The sequence below is a fragment of the Lagopus leucura genome, unplaced genomic scaffold (genome assembly GCF_019238085.1).
Source record: "Lagopus leucura isolate 7727_CA_CO unplaced genomic scaffold, USGS_WTPT01 Super-Scaffold_739, whole genome shotgun sequence".
Classification (NCBI taxonomy): Eukaryota; Metazoa; Chordata; class Aves; order Galliformes; family Phasianidae; genus Lagopus; species Lagopus leucura.
In genome coordinates this window covers 20,135,831-20,157,619 of record NW_024962255.1, presented here as the reverse complement: position 1 = coordinate 20,157,619, position 21,789 = coordinate 20,135,831, and the positions used below count along the sequence as shown (strand labels likewise).

General features: G+C 38.6%; 1 protein-coding gene across 6 annotated transcripts in view; it reads left to right on the top strand.

The window, feature by feature from the left end:
- EXOC6 (exocyst complex component 6) overlaps nucleotides 1-21,789 on the top strand; it is an 83,400-nt gene that overhangs the window by 56,171 nt on the left and 5,440 nt on the right. For all 6 annotated transcript variants that reach the window (XM_042862771.1, XM_042862768.1, XM_042862767.1 and 3 more), the window contains one exon: nucleotides 4,086-4,159. In XM_042862771.1, coding sequence (XP_042718705.1) covers nucleotides 4,086-4,159 — 74 coding nt within the window. The remainder of the gene's footprint in view (nucleotides 1-4,085; nucleotides 4,160-21,789) is intronic.

Below are 21,789 nucleotides of genomic sequence, written 5' to 3'. Positions count from 1 at the left end.
TTACCAGATCTAGATACCTTAAGTAGGACTGTTCAGAAATTCTAATGGTTGGAAAATTTATTAGTAGCTTTTGTAGTACTTGTGTGTGTTTTAATATAGTTGAAGTCTATAGTTGAAGAGAAAGGATCAATTAGCAGGAGGGACAATTGAGTAGGCTTCCTTTTTCATCCAGCCATGAGTCTATGCAATGATGGGAAGGTTTTTAACTTTGACTGTCAGTGAGGGTGAAAGAAATTCTGGGACAGCATCAATTAGCAGACAATTAGTGCAAGGCAGGTTGCAATATACCTTCCAACCAGTGCACTGTATTGAGAGTTGCGGTGTCCAAGAGCAAGTGGGATTCTTGACCCATGCGCTCTCTGTTGACCATACATAGAGGTGATCTCCAGGTAAGTATGCCAGAAGCTGAGGAACTCAAATCCTTTTTTCTCTTGAAAAAACACAGTTCTCTCCTCCAGAGGCCCCTCACTTTACCTGCCTGTCTTCCATCTACAAGGCCAGGTCAACTAGGCTCACTTGAGACCATCCTTCATCTGCTGGCCACATATGGCAGCAGAGGAGCAGGAGAAGCAGTGATGCCTGGCAGTGCTGGGGGAGGGCTGGGGCTTGGCAGCTGGTGGCCCTCTCAGTGTGGCTCTCCTCAGCCTGTTTGAACAGCTGGAGCATCCAGCAGGGCTGCAAAGTGGCCAAAGACTGCTCCAATATTTGCCCATTCTCTGCTCTTCATTTAAAAGTATAGTTGCAGCTCTGCCTTTTACTTGAAAATTGATACTATGACACGAGGAAAGCCCTAATTCAGCTTTTGATCCAAAGTCTGGCCCTGATTTTAATTTCTGTAATTGAGCTGCAAACTGTCAGAAAGTAAGATAAGTGCTGAATTCCCAGACCAGCAGAGTATACATGAATGATAGCCAAAGGACTGTGTTTTGAGAGAATACAATGAAGGGACCTGTTAATAAATCCAGAAGTGCATAGAAATTCATTACTACTCACAGGTGTCTTCAATTCTATTTTAGCAGACACAAGCTTTCTCATAAAATATCCATCATATATATATATATATATATATATACACACACACATATATATATATATATCAGTTCACATATAGCCTGTATACAAAATGTAATGAGAAGAGCAGATGAAATGCTTAAAATAGAGTAAAGCCATCTTTGCAACATTTAAGTTTACCATACTTGGGTACCTGTTAACTCATAGCCCATTTTGTATTGTTAAATCTTTTTCTTTTTTTTTTTTTTTTCCCATTGGATTCTGCCTCCTGTAAATTCCAAACTGGCTGTTACAAGGACTGTATTTCTGTGCTTAACACTGAGGAGCTTGGGTGTGCTGTGACCACACATTTTACCAAATATCCAGCCTTATATACTCAGAAAAGGACAACATGGTGTTAACAAAGCGCAAGGAAAATGGTTATAGCAATATCTTTGTGAAGAGCAGATTCATCTAATGCATATATTCAGCTTATTTTTCTGAAAGCATTGAAGTTTCTAATTCAAACTGCCAAGCAGTTAGTTGTTTGCCATTGTATTCAATAGTCTTGATGGTGATCTTTGCATTTTCACTCTCAGATATTGTAAAATTCCTGAATGTCTTTATGCATGCTAAGGTAAACAAACAAGTAGCCCCCTACCCCTCCAAATCCTCTTTAAGATTAACATGAATGTAGGGGGTAAATATTTTTAAAGATCTATATATGGCAATGTTTCATTACTATCTGGAAAAGGACCCTTAGGACAAAGACATTAAGAATGTTAATCCTGTTCTTATAATATCTTCCTAAAATGCTGTGCAGTAGAAAATATTTAATTAGCTTTGTAAAATTGTTAGCAAAACTTAAAAGCCCTGAGCTGAGGGAGTGGGACTGTCTGACTGTTACCATAAGTAGATTATCTTTTTGCCCTTTGAACTCATGAAATTTTAATAATGAAGAAAATTCTGCTGTAGTCACCTGTCAAAAATGACCCAAATATAAGAATAAATATTGTTGTTATCATGAATGCCCCCAGTGTCATAAATAAGTTTATAACAGAAAATTGTAATTAAAGAGAATGGAGCATAGACAGTAGCTTAGTTTGAGGCCTTTCATGCTTGCTCTGTAGCTACCTGAGTAGTAGGTGCTTTCTAGTGAAAAAAATATTGCATTATTAAATATATTAGGGTAAATTCCCAACTATGTTAGCTGCATGAGCAGTATCTAGTTTGTTGATTGCTTAAGGCAATAAGCATAAGAAAAATTCTCTTCAGCTCTTTTAAGTAGAATGTCTTACGTGAGTGGATGTATAAAGCAGTGGGTGTTTCTGTAAATGTCCCTTATGAATGTGTGACTGGGATAAGAACATGAGAACTATCAACTTAGTGAGGCTAAGGCTCCCTTTAACCAAGCATCCTGTCCCTAGCAATGATCAGTGACAGTATTTAGAGAAGATCATAAAACACCAGCTGTTTATTGAGTGGCCCCTCCTTTTGCAGATCCATCTTCCAGCAGTACATAGGGATTTAATGAACAGTGTATTCAGACTATTCTGTTTAACTGTTGTGGAATGGCCTGTATTACAAATATACATTTTTTACATTTATACTTGTTTCTCATTTGTATTTCTGTTACACACAACCTGTCTTGAGAATGAGTCCCATGATGTACTGTGTTCTATGAAAAAGTATTTTGATTTGTAACATTCTCTCCATTTATTTCATTGTCCATTATTTCTTGTGTTAAGAGAAGCAGTAAGTCAGTGATAGTTTCCTTTTCATCTTTTTGCACACAGTTAATGACTTCCTTGACTTTGGTTATTAGTCTACTGAAGTACTGCTGTCTGAAGGGCTGGATGGAGTTCATGAGCAGGCCTTCTGATCATATATGAGACTACTGATTACATAGCATGTGCCTCATTGTGCCCGATCTCCAACTTTTTAAATGTTATCATCATACAGCTTTTTACTTCTTTACGTTTAAGAGAAGGCAGTGCCTGGACATGGATACTTTTCAATATGTCGGCTATAAAATTCCATCCCATCAGTGCTTCTTTTGAGTACATCCTGAAGCCACCTGAAATGTCAGGACATTTTGCTGAGCTTGTGTTCATGTGATTTTCATAGAAGGAAGTGGGAAACTGCTGAAGTCTTAATTTGATAGCTCTCTGTGACATGAACAAAGGAGGGGGCATGATGGAAAGCTTTGTTGTTTTCTCTTTCCTGAAAGCATTGAACTTCTTTACAGTGCATCAATGCTTTCTGATATTTCTTGATTATTAGTTTAGCTATGATGTACTACTTTGGGGATTTGTAGTTTTAATGAATTTCTAATTTTACTATTTTCACTTAATAATAACAGAAATCTGTGATGTTACCCTTCTTTTATAGATTATTGACTTTTCTTTAATTGCCTTCAAATTGCATATGAAAATAAAATAAATAATAAAATCATTGATTTTTAGGTTTGAAAATCTTTGAGGTTTCCTAACTTAAATAGCTGGTTTGTTTCATACGTATGTGTTATTTTTTGTACTTAGCTGATAGCTTTACCTTCCAATTTTGTCAGTCTGTTTTTGGGTTCAAGAAGAGCAGAAGTTCATTATCATGAACAGACATTTCAGTTCTGTTCTGACTGTGGCACTTAGAGTTTTCCACCTGTTGTCCACACATTTAACAAGCTCTCACCTTATTGTCTTTTATTGCTGTTTGGATAGAGGTGGTGTTTTATAGAGCAGATGCTGTAATAAAAGCAGATGTTTGAAAATATGCTGACAGCCATGGAATTGGTGTTATTTCAAAATATCTCAGTAATCACTCACCTCAGGCTGAAAATGTGAAGTTGTTGGCTTTAATGTTTGTAAGATTATTGCTGGTTTAGAATTGTAACCTAAATGTCTTCCTAAAGATATTGTTCTTGGAACGCTTTGTTTGTTGGTTCTTTTGTTTTTAATTAGGGTGGGTTAAATAGTTGTAATGTGTTTGCATCAAACTGATTTCATTTTAATGCTAGCTATCATTTATAATGCATAGTGCTAATTTTTATGTTAGGTTATAAAAAATATACATCCATAATTTTGATCTTTTTCTTGCAGTGTTTGCTAGTTCTGAGCCTGTGCCAGGATTCCAGGGAGACACCCTGCAGTTAGCTTTCATCGACCTCAGACAAGTAAGACACTAGTTGTTGTTTTTTATCCTACTAATTTCCCCTTTTGACCAATGCTGGAGTTATTGAATTTGAGAACCTTTCATGTTTTAGCATTCCCATGTAATTGGTTTTGAAAAGCAGTTACTAGTGGCACTACTCCCTGTTACTTAGTATAAAACTATTTTTTCAAGGTGGTGTTGGGGGGCACCGTTGTACTGGTGGTATTATTACATGGATGTAACATTGAATTTTGGTCCTGACTGTTTTGTAAAGATCCTGCAATGCTTTTTTTATTTTTTTTTTTGAAAGAGTACACGTTACCCTGGTGTGCTGTTACTGTTGTTTCATTCTGAGCAATTGCTCCTTTCTAGGGAATGACTCCCTGGAGAGTAGAATCAAGCATAGTATTAATGTTTCCTTTACTTAGTACATATTCTTTTAAACAGTTAGAAAGTCACTTTATTCCAGCCAGCTGATCTTTATTCTGTACCAAAATTAAGTTAAAGTGCCTTGCTATTGAAAACACTTTTTCTCAGTTCTTGTCTAAAGGAAGGATGTTTTCCAGACTAAAGTTAACTTATCTTAATTTCATGTAGTCATTTCTATTCCCTGCTCTCTGAATTCTGATAATATATCCAACCATAGTAATTCATTTTCATAAACCTTTCACACTTGAAGTAAATTTTAAAGAATTTGTTTCACAAAATTTCAAGTACAAAGTGTTATTTAAATAGTGAAATGGAACATTAGCTGCGCTTTAGCTTTCTGCAGATGCTAAGATTTTTCAGCACCATTATGTGTCTGTCATAGTCATCAGAAAAGAGTAGAAATGCAAAATTATCTATGTAGTAAGAACATGTTTGCTTTTAATAGTTTGGTAGTTTCTTTTTCACAGTAAGATAATAGAAAGGCATTTCAGAAGGGAAAGTTCCCTTGGCAATAGTGTTCCGATTTCTCCTGATAATTGGAAAGGACTAAGTATATTTTTAAATGAGAAAGTTTAAAGCTTGATTTGCCCATTATATTCTTAGCAGAACATAACATAATGAACAGTATCTACAACGGGATAAGCCTGGCCTGTCTGAGAAGAATGTAGGATCATGGCCATAAGATTCATTAATGAGATACCTAAATATTAGGAGCACCAGACTTCAGCATATTTGATAGTTTAAGTCTGGCAAAGTACAAATCTTGCCTTGACTAATGACCTTCCTCTTTTGGTTTCTCTTTTATTCTCCTTTTATTATCAGTGTTAGAACTGACTAAACATATTCCAATTTGTACAAAGACAATTTACTTAAAGGGAAAGAATGTTGAGAGATTTTTGGCATCATTTCTTTCATCTGCCAGAGCATTATAAATCTTTGTGGAGCCTATGTTTGTTCCAAGGGAAAATGTGATTTCCAGCTATGCAGAAGCATATGCAGCTATGCAGGGTATGCACGTACTTGCTATAGGAAATAAATAATATTCTGTATGTATTAAGTACCAGCTGTTGAGCATATCATGTAAATAAGGATTATATTGCCTGTGATAGCAGTCAGTTTATGTTAGCAATTTACATTTAGAATTCTCTTGATGCAAAAAAACATTTTGTAGAGAACACTCTATATCCCATGGAAATAGTATTGATTTTGAAAGCTTTATAAACAGCAAAAGTGTAGGTTGCAATCTAAGCATGTACGTATAAGCAGGTCTGGTATATTTGTTTTGTTTTGTTTTTACCATATCATTGCATGTTTTACCAAAAGTGGTTAGATACTGCAAGACCACATTAAAAATAACACTTAGCATTTCATAAGCATTTGCAGTGTTTTCCATCTCTTTCTTATTTGTGATCCATTTCTATCTTAATAGAGTGGATGACAGTTCTTTTCAAGAATACTTAGAAAAGCAACAGAGCCTTTTTCAGAAAGTTCTTATAAAAGGTCATGCTTCTGTTTTTTAGTTTGAATTTGATACTTCTTCATGAATTGCAGGATATGAAAGATAAGGAAGTAGGTCCAGTGGTCAGGTTTTACCTGCCCACCCGGACTGTGCCCTGAGGTCAAACTCCTGATATTGGCTGTTTGGTACAGAGGAGCTGATGACAGGTAGGGGCTGATACAAGGGGGAAAGCTTGAACCGTATCAAAGCTAAAAGGCAAGAGATTTGGGACTCAGTGAGAGACTGTAACTAAAAGATGGATCAGCAGGATTGCCCTCTTCTTAAAAAGCAGCTGACCTGCAAGGGAAAAGACTTTATCGTCCTGCCAATCACATGCTTGCTAATGGAAGCCAGTTATCTCAACAACAGCTTACTCTCTCTGTGTTGTACTAAGACAATGTGTAAGATTAATGAGGATTGGGCAGTAGGATATTGTAGCACATTTTCCTAAAGAGGTAAAGCGACTTACGAGGAACAAGCTTGGAAGAAAGAGAGGGAAGAGCTACATTTGAATGATTACTGCAGGGAGAGAAGCAGATTTGAAAAGAATTGCCATTAGAATTTTCATCCTAACAGTTCCTGAAGGCAATGTATGAACAGTACGTTGTTCCCTGCAAGGCTTCCTTCCTTCTTCCCACAAATGCAAAAAAGCAAACAGAAAGTTGACATGAGAGAGTTGCTTCTGAAAAAACAAAAAACACAGTATTTGCAGAAAGTTGCAAGAAGCTGAGAATAGCAATGGGGCAGGCACTTCCCAGCGTCCTCTCTGAGCAGCTATTTCTTCTTATACTGTCTCCTCTTACACTTCCGTAAATACTTGATGTATTCCTTAAAGAAGCTTAGTAATCTGGAGAAATCCTGGTCAATAAAGATTTTTGTTCTCTTCCCATAACTTCAGTATCCCGGCATCTTACAGAGATGACTTATCCCATGCAGTTGGCTAATCACAAAAGGTGCATTTGTTCGCCATTCTATTTTCTTCTGCCTGGAGGAAGAATTTTGCGTGCATAGACTTCTTTCTAATTTAAATGTTTTGGTTGTATTCTGCTGTTTATTTTTGGCAGACAAAACAGAAACCTTTTGGAGCAGGGCACAGTTTCTGAGGAATTTAAGAACTTATATGTCACATGATGTAATCTAGAAAAATTAATCCAGGATAGTTTCACATTCACACAATCCGCTTTGTGCAAGTGATTGACGTAAGATGGAATAGTCCATTATATTTGCTTTGTGTGGATGGATATGTCACAAGTGTAGCCAAAAACCTGCTTGGCTTTTGCATCACTGTAAGTCATTGCATGACAGCCTACGAATTATCCTCCAAAGGATATATGTAACTATGTATTATCATCCCTGCGCTGATAAGAAGGTATTGTACTTCAGACCTGTTAACACAGGCAGTGGCTATAGAACCATAGAATAACATACAGAAACTTCTTAGAGAGCTACCTAAAGTTTACTGCAGAGAGAATACTAATATACAATCCCCTCTACTAATTAAGAATCCAATGACCATTATACAAAAACTTGAAGTTCCAGCTAATTTAGCAGCTACTAAAGCAGCAAGCAGCTGTTAAGAAAATTTATATACATAAACATTTCTGTCCACATTTACACATCTCTGTACAGCTGTAATTGTGTCATATGCTTTTTGTTTTGAGGTTTGACTTGAGGTCATACCTGGGTGCACCATTTCATCTCCCTTACTTAAAGCATTGAGGAGCAAGCCAGCTCATCAAGGCGATTATCAAAGTGGCATGTGACTCTTTAAAGAGAATGCTCTTTGGCATCTCATGAAGATGACCCAGCTCACCTGTGACCTGCATTGCTCTCTGAAGATAATCTCTTGCTACTGACTATATAGGGAGCCTGGGTAAATAGTGCACTGGCCCAAAATGAAGTGGAATGAACTTCGGGGATTTTACTACCATTTCAGATCCTAGGTCAATTGGAATTAACCTTTGAAAGTAAAAAAGTCTTAGTTCATCCTACCTGAATTAGTCTCTGCCTTCTCCATGAATTAGTTTTGTCCTAGTTATGCTCTGTTCTTTAGTGTCCAAAAATTAGCGTTACTGTTCTGGAATGTGAGGCAGCTGCTTCTTGGATGTCCTGCACATTTAAACACTGTGGGGAGGAGGCCTCAATATTAGAATGTGTGTGCTCCTCTTTGGAGAGCCCATGCAGTGTGCAGTGGACAATACTGATAACCTAGTAGTAACCTTACAGATCCGGTTGTATGTTGTATCAGTAGCTGTAATTTCCCAGGGCAAATTTCATGCTTCTTAACTAACTGAGAGGAAATAAATGCCTCTTCTTGAAATAAAATCATTGCCTGCACAGTTACAGCCTAAGCTGCCGATTTCATTTTATTTTTTTTTACCATAGACTTCACAAGTGATTTCTTGTGCTTCTCTCCAACGTGACCATTACTTCAGTTTCAGACAGGTCTTCCTCTACTGATTCATGTCAGACAAGTACTGGGCTAGTTTGATGACTGTGAAATTTTCTTGTTTCAGCAGGGGTGTGAAGATAACTGTGTTTTCTCTTGGCAATTTAGGAGGTGACATTAGTATTCTCTAGTTGCTGTCAGTGCTGTTCCTGCAACAAGAATAGCCATCTGAAATGAAGCAGAATCAGGTGTTGTAGGTAACCACCAGGTTAGGAAGTTCCAAGTTAAGGAGCCACCACAGGAGTCACCACCCATGCGGTAATGTAGTTTACAGTCCCTAAATTCCTCAGAGGTGATGAGGGAAGTATTTTTCAGCTGTATATGTTAACATTCTGATAATATTGTGATCAATGCAGTTAATATACAGAATAATGTGCCATGGAAACATTAGCAGATACATTTCTCAGACTTCTATATATGTGTGTGAATAAGCATGCATTTCCATAAGCATAAGTAATTTTCAATGCACAGTACACTTTTTCTTCTAAAAATTTATATCATATTTAACAGCATAGTGCATTTTCTTTTGTTTGCAAAGCATAATGGAAACTGGATTAATAGTTTCTTGGGCTGTTTGTCCAGTTACTTTGTAATGCATTTTCTGGTGTGCAAGAAATACTGCTAAACTTCTGAACAGTAGAGCTGCATGCAACAGATGTAAGTTTATTTCAAACTGAAAATTCTTATTAATAACCTTTCTTTTCTTTTGTTACCCAAATTTGCTTCTCATTTATCAGTGAGAGCTGTCCTGATAAACTCAGTAGTGACCCATGAGTAGAAAATGTGGAACAGATTGCTGGACTTCAATCTCAGCCACTGGGTTGTCTGCCCTTCAGTAGATGTCAAAGAATAAGTTGCAGGCTGTTGCCAGAAGAGTCTACCATTATTCTTTTAGGGCATGGATTCTACAGGCATCCTGTTCCTGCAGATTGCCTTGGCTTTGAAATGAGTTAGCTACCCCTGGGCCCTGCTCCACAAGTCTTAACCAGAGAAACCATTAGGTTTTTCCAGGAGGGAGAAGTCACTAGCTATATGTGCAGGAATAAGACTTTAAAATCCTCATGGTTTAAAGATAAAAGTAAGCCTCTCTTTCATAAGACAGTGGTTTGAATTTTTAATTATCAGGTAGTATTGAATATTTCATCTTCCCCTTCCTGAGGGAAATTGTTGTTGAGACTTTCATCTTCACAGAGGCTCTTTCACAATGCGTACTGATCCCTTTCTCCCCCCACCTTCACTCCCCAGCTTCTCTGAACAAGCAGAGGAGCATGTTACATCTGTAACATGAAGCCCAGCCTCAGGGTGCTATGTAATGGGATTTGCACTTCTCTAGTTTTCAGTGCAATGCTGCTTATTCAGCTAAAGAAAGGAGCTCAAGTTTCAGACAGCAACAAAACAGGAGCTGCACCTCTCCGGATTTCAGACCCTCACTTCACTGGAGAAGGAAGCAAGTCTTCTTGGCCTTCTTCTCCATTAATTGGATCCCTACTAAAGCAAGAAAGAGGACTTTAGTCCACACATTGAACAGTGCAGAGACACTGCAAGGCTCAATTTTTCATCTATTTGTGTCATACTTGGTTAACGTGCATATACATACTTGTGTTCCAAATAACACAGTTATGAATATGACTGTGTGATAAATATGTTATCCAGCTTGTGAGAGAATACACAGTGCATTTTCTGAGTACTTACAATTAAATTTCTGAGACTTTCTGAGTCTTACAATTAAATGAGAATTATTCTGACAAACATAAGAATTTGTACGCATTTATATTTCCCAAAGGAAACTCCTGCTTTTGACTTTTTGCCTAGGCTCTGCAAAGCCTGTAGGTAATCACAGTAGGGCAAATTGTGTGTGTAGATATCTTTGAGGAAGATCTCAATCAGTGCTCTGTACACAAAAGGCAGCTCATTACTGGGATGGGATTTATACTTGCCAGCTGGTAAGAATTAGGAAGCTTTGGAAACAAATGCACAGAAATTAGCAGTGGGGAGGGTCAACACCAAGCACAGCTTTAGATACACTATCTTGATAAGAATTTGGATAACCAAAGCACGATGGCAAGTCAGTCATTTCCTGGCAGTAGGTACTCCTGCCCCATTGCTGTCAGGAGCTAAAGGCACACGTGCCAGTTATTACATCTGTGTTCTTTGGGACACTAAATCGTTCATCAAATCCATTGCAAAATGGTCTGTATCCAGTTCAGCTTCTGAATGCCCCTATTTAATCAGAGGAGTGCAAATAACACACTGATACTGCACCAAGTTTTCATGCTAGATCCTGGCTTACTGGCATGGGGAGCATACCTGAAAATAGATTTTAAAATCTCAATGTATGAATTCTACTACTTCCCTTCAGGAGACCTATCAATAGCTTACCTTACTAAAACAATGTACAAGTGGCTGTTTAGCTGCAAGATACACTACTCCATCTCTGTGAAAAAGCAGAGAATTTCTCCAGAAAAAAAGTGCAAAAGAATATGCACTAAAGACTATGTACTGAAGTCTGCAATGCATAAAATAAATGGCATCTCCTAACTGACAGTGAAGAATGCTCTAGGTATCTGTAACTGTGTAAGTTATCAAAAATAAAAAATATTCCTTCTTGTTCCTTTGGCCTAGTTCATTTAAGGGACACAGTTCTCTAAGTTGTCCACTTACAAAACCAGATATATGCACAGGTTAGATGAGCTGCCAAGAAATCATTTAGAAAACCTTAGAATTCATGAAGCTTGATGTTGAGACCAGGAGATACTATGTTTGCAGCAGATAGTATGTTAAGCAAGGCTTAAGGTTGCTGTTGTTAGTCGAATGTACAGTTTTTAGAGCTGAGATAGCAAAGGGTTTTGTTGATCTTCTTGCCACGTGCAGGTGGAACACTTGATTTTTCATAAGCAGTGCAGCGGAGTTCCAGCTTGTAAATACTGCCATCACATAAATTAATAAAAGCTTCACTGGAGCAGTTAATCAAGGCAGATATCAAAAGTTCCTTGTCAAGACTCTTTAGATGGATATATCTGAGTCCCTGTCTGATAAGTACCAGCTGTCAGAATTAATCATCTTTCAGAATCAATAATACTTTCACAAGACAATGTTTAGAAGGAATCAATCCATTCAAAACCTACAGAGCTGTTGTTATGATGATACTCCATATCTCTGGAGAACTTTTGGTTCAAGAAAGTTCATCCCTTAGTTGCAGATGAATTCTCTCTGAGATTATGATATAAATGGCACTATAGCTGTATCCTCAGAAGTTGAAGTGCGTATACCAGTTATGCCTTGTCTGTAATACCAGAACCAAAAAGCCTCTGTTTTCTCAAATGAAATATTAGATTTCTTCAATAACTTTCATGCTACGTCTCTGGGAAACTACTTATGGAGTAGTCAAGTTTTAGTCTGCAGCATCTCCAAGGATGTTATGAGAGAAAGCAAAAAAAAAATGAACCTTATATGGAAAAGGTTTTCCATTGGAAAAAAGGTAAAAAAAAGATTTCCATTAGAAGTCTTTTCTGTTCTTTTGCACAAATACCTGTTAGTAGAAAGTTGTCACTGGGCTCACTTTAAGATAATTTCTCAATCTTTTACTTGAAATATAAAAAAATGATCCATTTGTCTATTGAATTTATTAACCCCTGATTATCATTTATTTGAGTCACTGATGTAGATTCCATGCAGTGGAAGCTATTTAGTGGAATGAAGCATTTCTCTGGCATTTTTTCCTGGCAGCTTTGCTCGCCAACTCAAGCTTGCCTTTATCTTTGTCCTACCAGAAATGCTATAAATGCAAACTGAAGGCTTTACTTGTAGCAAGATTTGAATGCCTGACTTTCCTAGAGTCTGGGAATACATTATATCAAGCTGTTGTCTTTCTGCTGACAGCCAGTTGCCGCAGGATCTCTGCCATTGTGTCTGGGCCCTTCTATGGCTCTGAGCTGATGGATGGAGTTCAGTGTGGGAGCCCCCAGCTCCACAGGACTTCCTCTGAATCCTGTGGGTGGTATGTGGTTCCTATGACTAATGAATGAGCATTGTTAAATGAACAACACAAGAAAATTGTTGCTTTTCAGGTTACTTGTTATTTGTGTTCTTAGCATCTATGAGCCCTAGTCACCCATCAAGGAGCCATGGAGCTGCTAGCTGCTTCAGTGTAATCAGTAATTTCTGCCTCAAAATTGTTTACATGCTCCAACCTTAGCTAAGCAGGTAATATCCTCATTATTAGTAGTACATACTGGGCTGCACTAATAGCCACCTAAACCTACAGCTTTACCCTCAGTTTTTAGTTGCTCCAATCAATATGTTTAGATTCCAACCCTTCTGTAAATTCCCTGTCCAGCACAGGCAAAAGGCAGAATACAATATCCTGCCCTTCCCCACCCCCCCCCCCCCCCTTTTTTTTTTTTGTTTCTCATTTTGCAACAGATTGTTCTGTAAAATGAGAGAGATAATCCATCTATTCTTTGAGGGTCACTATAGGGACAATTGAAAATTCTGTAAAATCAAGAATTTATACAACAAGGAATCCAGGAAGCCAAGGAATTCTCTGCTTCAGAACAACAGCAATGAATGAAAGGAGGCAGGGAGGGTTTTTTCTGTTTCTTTGTTTTATATGCCTTCACAATTCAAGGCTTACAAACCTTTACATAGATGGAGTGTTCATTTGGAATATACATTTCCATACATTCAGAAATGACTATATATTCATTTGGACCATAGTGTCTTAGAAAATAACTGTACCTTCAAAAGTGCCTTTACAATATAATATATCATACAACATAATACACTATGCAATATAATATGTATTTCACCTCAATAATAACTATAAAAACTCTCGGAGAGGATTTACCCCCCACATATTATTGGTGAAAGAACAGCACAATTAGAGAACTCCACAATAATAGAGTGAAGATGGGGGGGGAGGGGAAGGGGAAGAATGAATAAGAACAGAAATGCAAAGAAATGGGAAAAAGGAAAGAATGGATTTTGGAAGATGAAAAGATGAAAAAAATGAAGATATAGCATGAAGGATATAATAAAGAGAGAGAAAAAATGCTGTGCCTCTATAAAGGCACTTTATTGTTCTTATCCTTTTTTCTTTCTGTGTTTATCATTTTTGTGCTTTATGCTGAGACCCATTAAGAACAGACATTTTTTTAAACAATGGAAGTTTGAAGAGGTGTTTTCACTCGAGGAAAGAAAGGACCTGCAGTGCACAGTTAATGATGTATAGAGTCCGCATAGACATGAGCTTGCCTTATTACCTGGAGAATGCAAGCTTTCCTGGTTTCAACAACGTGACTCCAGGAATTGTTCCAGGAGCGCACACAATTAGCCCACACTCCTCCAGAGGGCACAGTGTAACATGATGCAGTCAAACCAGAAGACAGTTTTCATCTTTTGACCTTGTGTCAAACACGTCAGTTGAGCAGTTTACCTGAGCTCTGTAAGAGCACATAGGCTACCAGATACTTTCCCATAGAGAGGAACACGCAGTAGACACACAAAAAAATGCTGGTTTAAAAACTGACGCATTTTCTAGGCAACAGGAAAAGTGCCAAACGTTTGCAAGTAGCATGTGCTGAACAATTCTGTGCATTCAGATTCTCCTTTCTTTTTGCCAGCCTAAATTTTAAACAAAAAAGCTTTGCTCTTGTTTAATGTCTCTGAAGACGGTAAAAGCTGCTCATTCATTTTAAGCACTAAAGGATATTGAGTCTTGTGGAAGTATAGATTTCATCCTAAATTTGATAATGTCACTGAAATACGTATCCAAATGGTAGTTTAGAGAATGGTCATGAGTTCAGTGTAATGCGTAAGTCTTGCATCTGTTGACACAGAGTATGGCTTAAAAAGTGAATTGTGAAAAGAGTAACCTTGACTAGTTCCTAGATGGAAATATGTAGGTAATGGGGGAAGGCTGCCTATCTAGTAGATTGAAAAGACACAGGTTGAAACCTCGAATGACAATGTAAAACAGTCTCTGTAACTTAATTAAATAAAACCAATAATGTGATTTAAACTTCTTTGAGTTAAAATTACTTTAATAAGGGTGTTAATTACTGGAGGATTAACACTGCTTACATGTGATAATAGATGTGGTCAGTCAATAAAGGGTGAGAATAATGTTCATTTAAGAAGGAAAAGAATCTAGCACAGGATTACTCACCAGAAAGGGATAACATTTCAAAGTGGCAAATAAAATCCGGGGAAGAGCTTTTCAAATTGCAGGAGACATTTGAGGCTGAATTGTGCCATACCTACCTAACAAGGTTCTGTGTATATTAAGATCTATTGGAGCTAAGGAATGAAGAGTAATTGCTAAGAATTGTGTATTACATAGCTTGGATTTTTTTTTTCTATCTTCCAGAGCAATTGTAAAAATAATTTTTCAGATGAGACATTTTAAGGAAATACTGTCACCTGAAAAGTGATGAGAAACAACATATTCTAAGGAAAAAGATTGTCTTCTAGGAAGAATAATTTCTTGAAGGCATGTTTCTTAGAAAAGTAGTAGTATTGGAATATTGACATTGAGCAGGAAGGATTTTTCCTAAAACATTTGCAAACATAGCATCAGGAAAAGCAAGATCTTTCACAAATAGCCTACAAAAACAAAGTCTGGGTTATCCGGGTTTCTTGTTACTGCAGCTTACTAGGCTTAGAGACCTTTGCTAAACCAAATTATCTAGGCAAGAAAAGCAAAACAAAACAAAGAACCCAACAAATACTATGATTTTATATGGACTGCAGTGTTTGTTAAAATGCATTTAGAGCCATTTGACTGATATAAATGTGGAGGTAAACTTGTAGTAGCTGGAAAAGAAAGTGAAGGTTGTCTGTGAAAGAATAGGAAACTTCAGTGGTTTGGGCTTTGCTCTTAACTTGTCTATATTTACATTCCTGAGCTACTGATGGTGAAATTCCTTGTCCAGTGGTTCCCAGGTCTAGTATAGCTTTCCCTCAGGGATGTAACTTCATCTGCTATGAAGGGTGGGTGTGCAGGCATACCCTGAATGCACTACTTTGGAAGAAATAATTATCTGTTTACAGTAAACTCATGGTGAGGACATCTATAAGTGTCTGCGCCTTACAGATTGCATTGGATTTTTTTTTTTTTCTTTTTGATGCAAACAAACAAAGAAAAAAGTTGCTGTTTTCTGGCCTCTGGTATCTTAGATTTCAGATGTGGTTAAAACTTCTACTTGTGTTACTGCTGTACGTGTTTTTACAATTGCAACAATCATTGCTGTGCTAGATGTTCTTTAATATTGAGACGTAGACCCTACGTAACATGGATGCTGTGATCATGTTCTGAGACACAGCCTTTGAAGGGGGACCAAGGGTAGAGCAAATACAGCCACACTAGAACATTACATCAACTCTGATGTAAAATACTGGAGTCTTTGATGGCTGCCTAACAGAGGATGGCAGAGGTGTCCTCTGTCAGTGCCCACTAGAGATGACTGAACTCTGTTGAAACCAAGTGCTGTGCAGTCAAGAGATACTGTAAACTATGTATAGCCTCCTGTCAGGTTGAAAGCCTCAATATTCTCAACAGTGTAATTTCAGTATTTTCCTGAGATGCTATTTGATCTGGTGTTTTTGTCCACAACAAGGGATGACTTGAAAGCTGGGAAAAGGAAACATTCAGTCCTACCAGTCAATAGCTGGCTCTGAGGAGCTAGACTGGATGCTTCCTGGGTCTGTTTTGTGAACTGCAGTTTTATACAAAGAGCTGAAGTTGCTCATCTTTGCAGGTCTGATGCCATGGAGCTGTGCCATACTTCCTTGTCTTCCTGTAGATATCCGTTTGCATTCACAGGCTGTAGAAACTCCTTCCTTCAAACCTAAAAGTAATCAGATTGACATTTAAACTTGCAGCTGCAATTATACTTGAGCAGAACACTGCAGATGTTTAGTCCCAGAGTACAGCAGCTTGATGGTATAGATTAAATGTGCATGTACACAAGGGCAGTTTAGAATAGTTCTAAACAGCATTTGTCAAGTAATGACTTTTCGTAGCATAGTATATGTACTGAGCTTTGGTGAATAGTTACTCACGTGGATACTGCTGCATTGGAAATGTGGCAGATGGGACAAGAGAGTTCAGTTCCAGAACGCACCATGGCAGGTGTTCTATATTTAAATTTTATTGCAGTTACACAAAGTTTTGTGATTCTAGACGAGCACGTGATTGAAAACATGACTGTTATAAGTCTCATGCTGTTGGAAAAAAACTGCTAATAAAGGATTTGTGTTTTTTAAACTGTGATGTAAAAATTACCTCAAGTTCATTGCGTTCCCGGTAAGTTTCGGTGTTTAAGTGTTACTAACACACCCGTATTTTAAAAAAGGAAGAAAAAAACAGGAGCAAAATGAAAATGACAGCTGTAAAAGCAACTGTGATATATTAAGGACTTCTTGATTCTTACAGCTAAAATGATATTTTCAATACCTGTTCAGATCAGAGGCAGAAGCTCTGTTTTTGGGGCTGCACTTGTGACTCCCTGCATGCCATCTGCCAGCGTGCCTCTGCGTCAGGAGCTCAAAAATAAAAAACTGTTGACCAACCCAAACACTGCATAATGCACAGTGTTTAATCCATGCACATTCTGCCACTGACATAGATTATGCTTTGTCTGAAGGGACTGCGTGTACAGGCTGATGGGATGGACAGGAGCAATTTGGCCAGAGCTGTGCCCTCTGGAGCCTGACTGCCTGCCAGGCTTCTGCTTTTCAAACTCTGGCCTGTTTTGCTCTTTTGCTACTGGCCAGCTTACTCATTAATGATGAGGAGAAACAAGCTTTACAATAAACATTTGCACTGTAATCAAGCAAAGGTTCTTCGAGTATCTATTACTTTTTGTGATATTGTATGTTGCATAGGGCTTGGCTATTTGCCTCAATGACTACTTCAGTGACTTTCTTTGCAAGTTACAGCTTTGGCTCCTTGATGTCTTAATGAGATTTGTTAAAGCTATACGACAGGAGTGGGTTTTTTTGTTATAACAGCAACAAGCTTGCTTACGTGGCCTCAGCAATGTATGCAGGCAAGCCTACATTCATTTCAGCGCCAAAAAATCCGGAATGCATTTGGCTTACATACATGACAAGACCAGGCATCTCAGAGTGTGCCTGAAGGTCCAGGCTTTAGGGAAGCCCTTGGGGAGAATTTAGGCTATAAAGGATATATTCAAAAACAGGAAACTTCTCTTTTTTCTTAGCATAACAACAATTCCCAGAGGTCCAGCTGTCATAGCCCCGGCGTTTACTTGTTACACACTTACAAATGTGTCAAAGATTGTACCCCAACAGATACAATTTTCACGTATAAATTTGAAACAGATGTAAGTGTTTAGATATAAAACTGCCTCATTCTTGTGAATGTTTAAGTGTACCCAGTTTAGGCACAATTTCCGAGTGCTTAGTGCTTAGAAAAAGAAAGACAGAGAAAGCAAGCGCGTTGAAACGCGGTGGGCTTAAAAACTGAAAGACACCGCCTTTCTAACACAAACTATCCTTCCTTTGAAAATCCAGGGCTCAGTTTTCAAAGCATCGCGTAGGAATTTAGCCTGCGACCCCCATTGACACTAATGGGAATTGCATAGTTAAGTCCCCATACCATCGCTTTGAAAATGCATTTGTTCTACCAATCCAGAAAAAGGGCAGCATGAACTATAGGGAGACATTCGCAGATCAAGAGATCAATTTACACTTTGAAATACAAGACCCGAGTGTGTTATTCCAGTTATGTGATCGGTAGGGGGGATTTTAAAATTCACCACGTTCACAAAATAAGTCACCAGGAGTAAATAAAACCAAATATTTTGGCAAGTGGCAGGCAGACTTGCTAACCAGACTAACAAGGTATTTGTCAGCAGTGAGGAGCACCGACTGATGGAGTGCTAATTGCGTTCGGTTGGTGCGCTGGTAGCCCACGGTTCGCAGGCGCTGCCTTTTCTCCTTGTTAGCCAGACTTAGATACCTGTATCTTAAATACTTCCGTTGTTCCGTTGCGAACGGGGAATGTTTAGAACGAACAAGGCTTGTCTTTGTGCCGCTCTGACTTCGGTCCTTTGCGTTTTAGTTCCAATCTAGTGTTTTCATGGGCCGCATGCTTTAATAAATGGAGATGGCATGTTGTGAACTAGTGGGCATGTTATCTTACTGTTCCTGCAGGGGTTTTCTTAATTCGTTGCAAATAAGTGTGTACCTGTGGAATGTATGTTCACGTGTGCTTGTCTTTCTAAAAAGAAAGCGACTTTGTTTCATAGTGATGTTACTGCAGTGAGTCCCATGGCCCCGTTTTGCTGGGCAGAGTATAAATAAGGGTTTTAACAAAAGGAAGACAGTGTTGCCTCAGAGTTCACGAGCTGATGAGATTATAGCTCCACTGAAAGGTTAGCATTATGTCAGAAATTATGAAACAAGGACTCTGATTGGCATGCTTTCTCTTCAGTCAGCAAACTCATTTGCTCTTCTGAATAGAAGGTGTCTGTAGGTACATTGTCAGCTCCTGGGCAGGGATTTTGAGGAGTGGGATGGTTGTGAATGGCTTCTGCGAGTTTACTGTCTCTAAAATGAAAAAGTCCCCTCCCAATTCCAGCACTACTAACAGTATTATTAATATACTTGCTATTATTTTATCTCAGTGACTTACTTAGCCAATGGTCACGAGGCTTTTTTTTTTCTAGGTCAAAAGCTGTGCATCCTCTAGGAAAAATGTGTGATGTTATTTCAGTATTCTCTCTTACAGAGGTTTGCCATAGCCTGCAGCTGCGTATGCTTGGCACCACTGCTTTCCCAGCAGAGCTCACCAGTGTTCGAACCTTTGGGATTTTTTTAATTAAAGAGGTCAAAATCCATTATATCTAAATTTCAAAGAATTTACCAATTAGTTGTAGTCTGCAATGCCCAGCAGGTGGCTTTTATGCTATTAAAGGGAGATTGTTTCCATCTCTGATCAAAGCAAAAACAAAACAAAGGAAAATATAGAATATTTTGCTGTACACAGTGCAAACCTCAGGCAGTGTAAATTATAGGTGCAAACCGTACATTAGGAGACTGCTCAATTGTACCACTTCAGCAAAAGCTCTATATTTTCACACCGATCCCCGTGTGGATTTTAACAGCACTGTCTAAATCTGTTCAGATCACCGATTAGCTGAGAAGATTAGACAGCTTGCTATTTCCTGAAGTTAAGTTTTTAGCATTTGCGTATTTAAAAGTAAAAGTAGAAATGCGCAATTAAGAAGATTAACGAATTTGATAGAAGTAAAACCAGAAAAAGCTGACGGTGCTGGAATGCCGCAGGATGCAGAAAAGTTCTAATTTGCACTTTTCAACGAATCCGAACTTCCCAGATTTTTACCTACTTAAAAGAATGTTTGTGACCTTTTGACCCTTTTGTTATCCCTTACTCAGAAAGGCCTTTATTCTGTAAGGCTTAGGTATAAAAAAATAAAAAGAGCGTTAATGGCATAACAGTCCTTTCTGATCACCCTGTGTAAGATGTTTATGCAAAGTGTCAATAGAAGCAATTGGCCTAACAGTGTGACAACCTGCTTTGCTTGGAAATGGGCTAATCTCCTGTTTGGGTTATCCAGAGGTCAGGTAAGGATTTCTTTTTTTGCACTCCCCATAGTGTGCGGGTGCATAACCTGAAAACACCATAGAGCAGAAATCAGGAGCAACTGAGCCCACGGATACCGCAAAGCTGTTAAAAAAAAACAATCCTGCCCTTTTTGCTTTTCCTGAATTTTGTCCGGATCTGCTTTTGATTTTTCCCCCCTTTCCCGGAGAGTCTCAGTAGTGTTGCTTCTACTTGAGCACGTATGATGGCCTTTTACAATATCAGCTTCCACTGCGTTGCTTCACCCTTACTTTTTTCATTTGTCGGTCGTTTTGGGGGGGATACTTTTTTCCCAGACGGATCTAATCCCACCCTTAATTTGAAATTCACATGCAATCTTGCTGTGGGTGGCAGGTTTGTGGCTGCCCCATCCCAGCAGGCCCAATGCACACTCTCACTTAGAGGGCCACGATGTGGCCCAGGCCTGGAGCTCTGCTGGCATGAATCCACTTCTGTGTGTTTCCATAAGTGCCTTTTTTTCCTGTTCATTATGCCCCTGGGCTGTGGAAAGACAGCATTTATCAATTTCAGCAAACTAAGCTGCAAGTGTTCTGACATTTTGTCAGGCAAATTGTACCTGAGAGAAGGTAATTACACATGCAGTGGAGTCCAGAAGTAACTGGGTGATTAGGGGTTAATAAGCTGCTCAGCATGCAAAATATTCCGCTTGTGAGTGTGGAAAGGAGGTCTGAAGGACATAACCAACGGTGACGTGTTTCAGAATTATTTTTTTAAATTCAAAATTACTCTTTTTTGGTGGAATATTGGAATTTACAGGAAGGTGAGCTGGATGTTAGATGCACAACTTCTCATTTTTATCTCCACCTCCTGATCCGTGGGTGCTTTGCTGCCCAGCCAGAGCTACTTGCTGACACTCGTGACACTTCAGAAGAGATAACAGCACCACTCCATCTCATACTAAGCTATCTTGAGAACTTTAAATTAGACAACATTGTGTGTTGTCTAGAAAAATTTGAATGGACACTGACCCCATTTCCTCCTGCAAAGCCCTCATCGTCATCTCCCATCTCTGCCGCGGTGTTGGCTCTGCGGACAGCTGGCTCCCAAAGTCGCATTATCTCCCAAGATTATTCCTGACAGTTGCCCCAAAGTAAAAAGGAAAGGGCATCTGTATGATATCTGAGGATGTGACAGAGGCTCAAACAGGACTGAAAGGGCCGGATGGGTGAGTCTGACCGTTACCAAGTGCCTAAAATTCTCATGTAATTACAAGATGGCCTAAATACAGGAATAAGAGTGAGCTACTGAGGGCTTTGGGTACGGGTGATACAGAACAAAACTTTACTGACTAATGATTATCATTAATTTCTACCCTAAGATGGTCATATCACCCTGGAGAAACCTTGGGGGAAGGAAGAGTTCTGAACTTGAATTATAAATGCAACCCATTTGAAACCTGAATTCTGCCCCTTAAATCTTAAGACATTTTTTCCCACGTGGCATCAATATTGTGTTGTGTTGTGTTGTAACTTTCTAACAGAAAGTTAGAAAATCCAAGGCTTGTAGGGCATCACTCAAGTGTAGCATGGCAACAAAAGGCTTCAAGTTGAGGTGTATTGATCTGTGTATACATGGCTAATAATGTAGTGGAGAGGGCAGCACTTTAATATGCAGTGAAAAGAA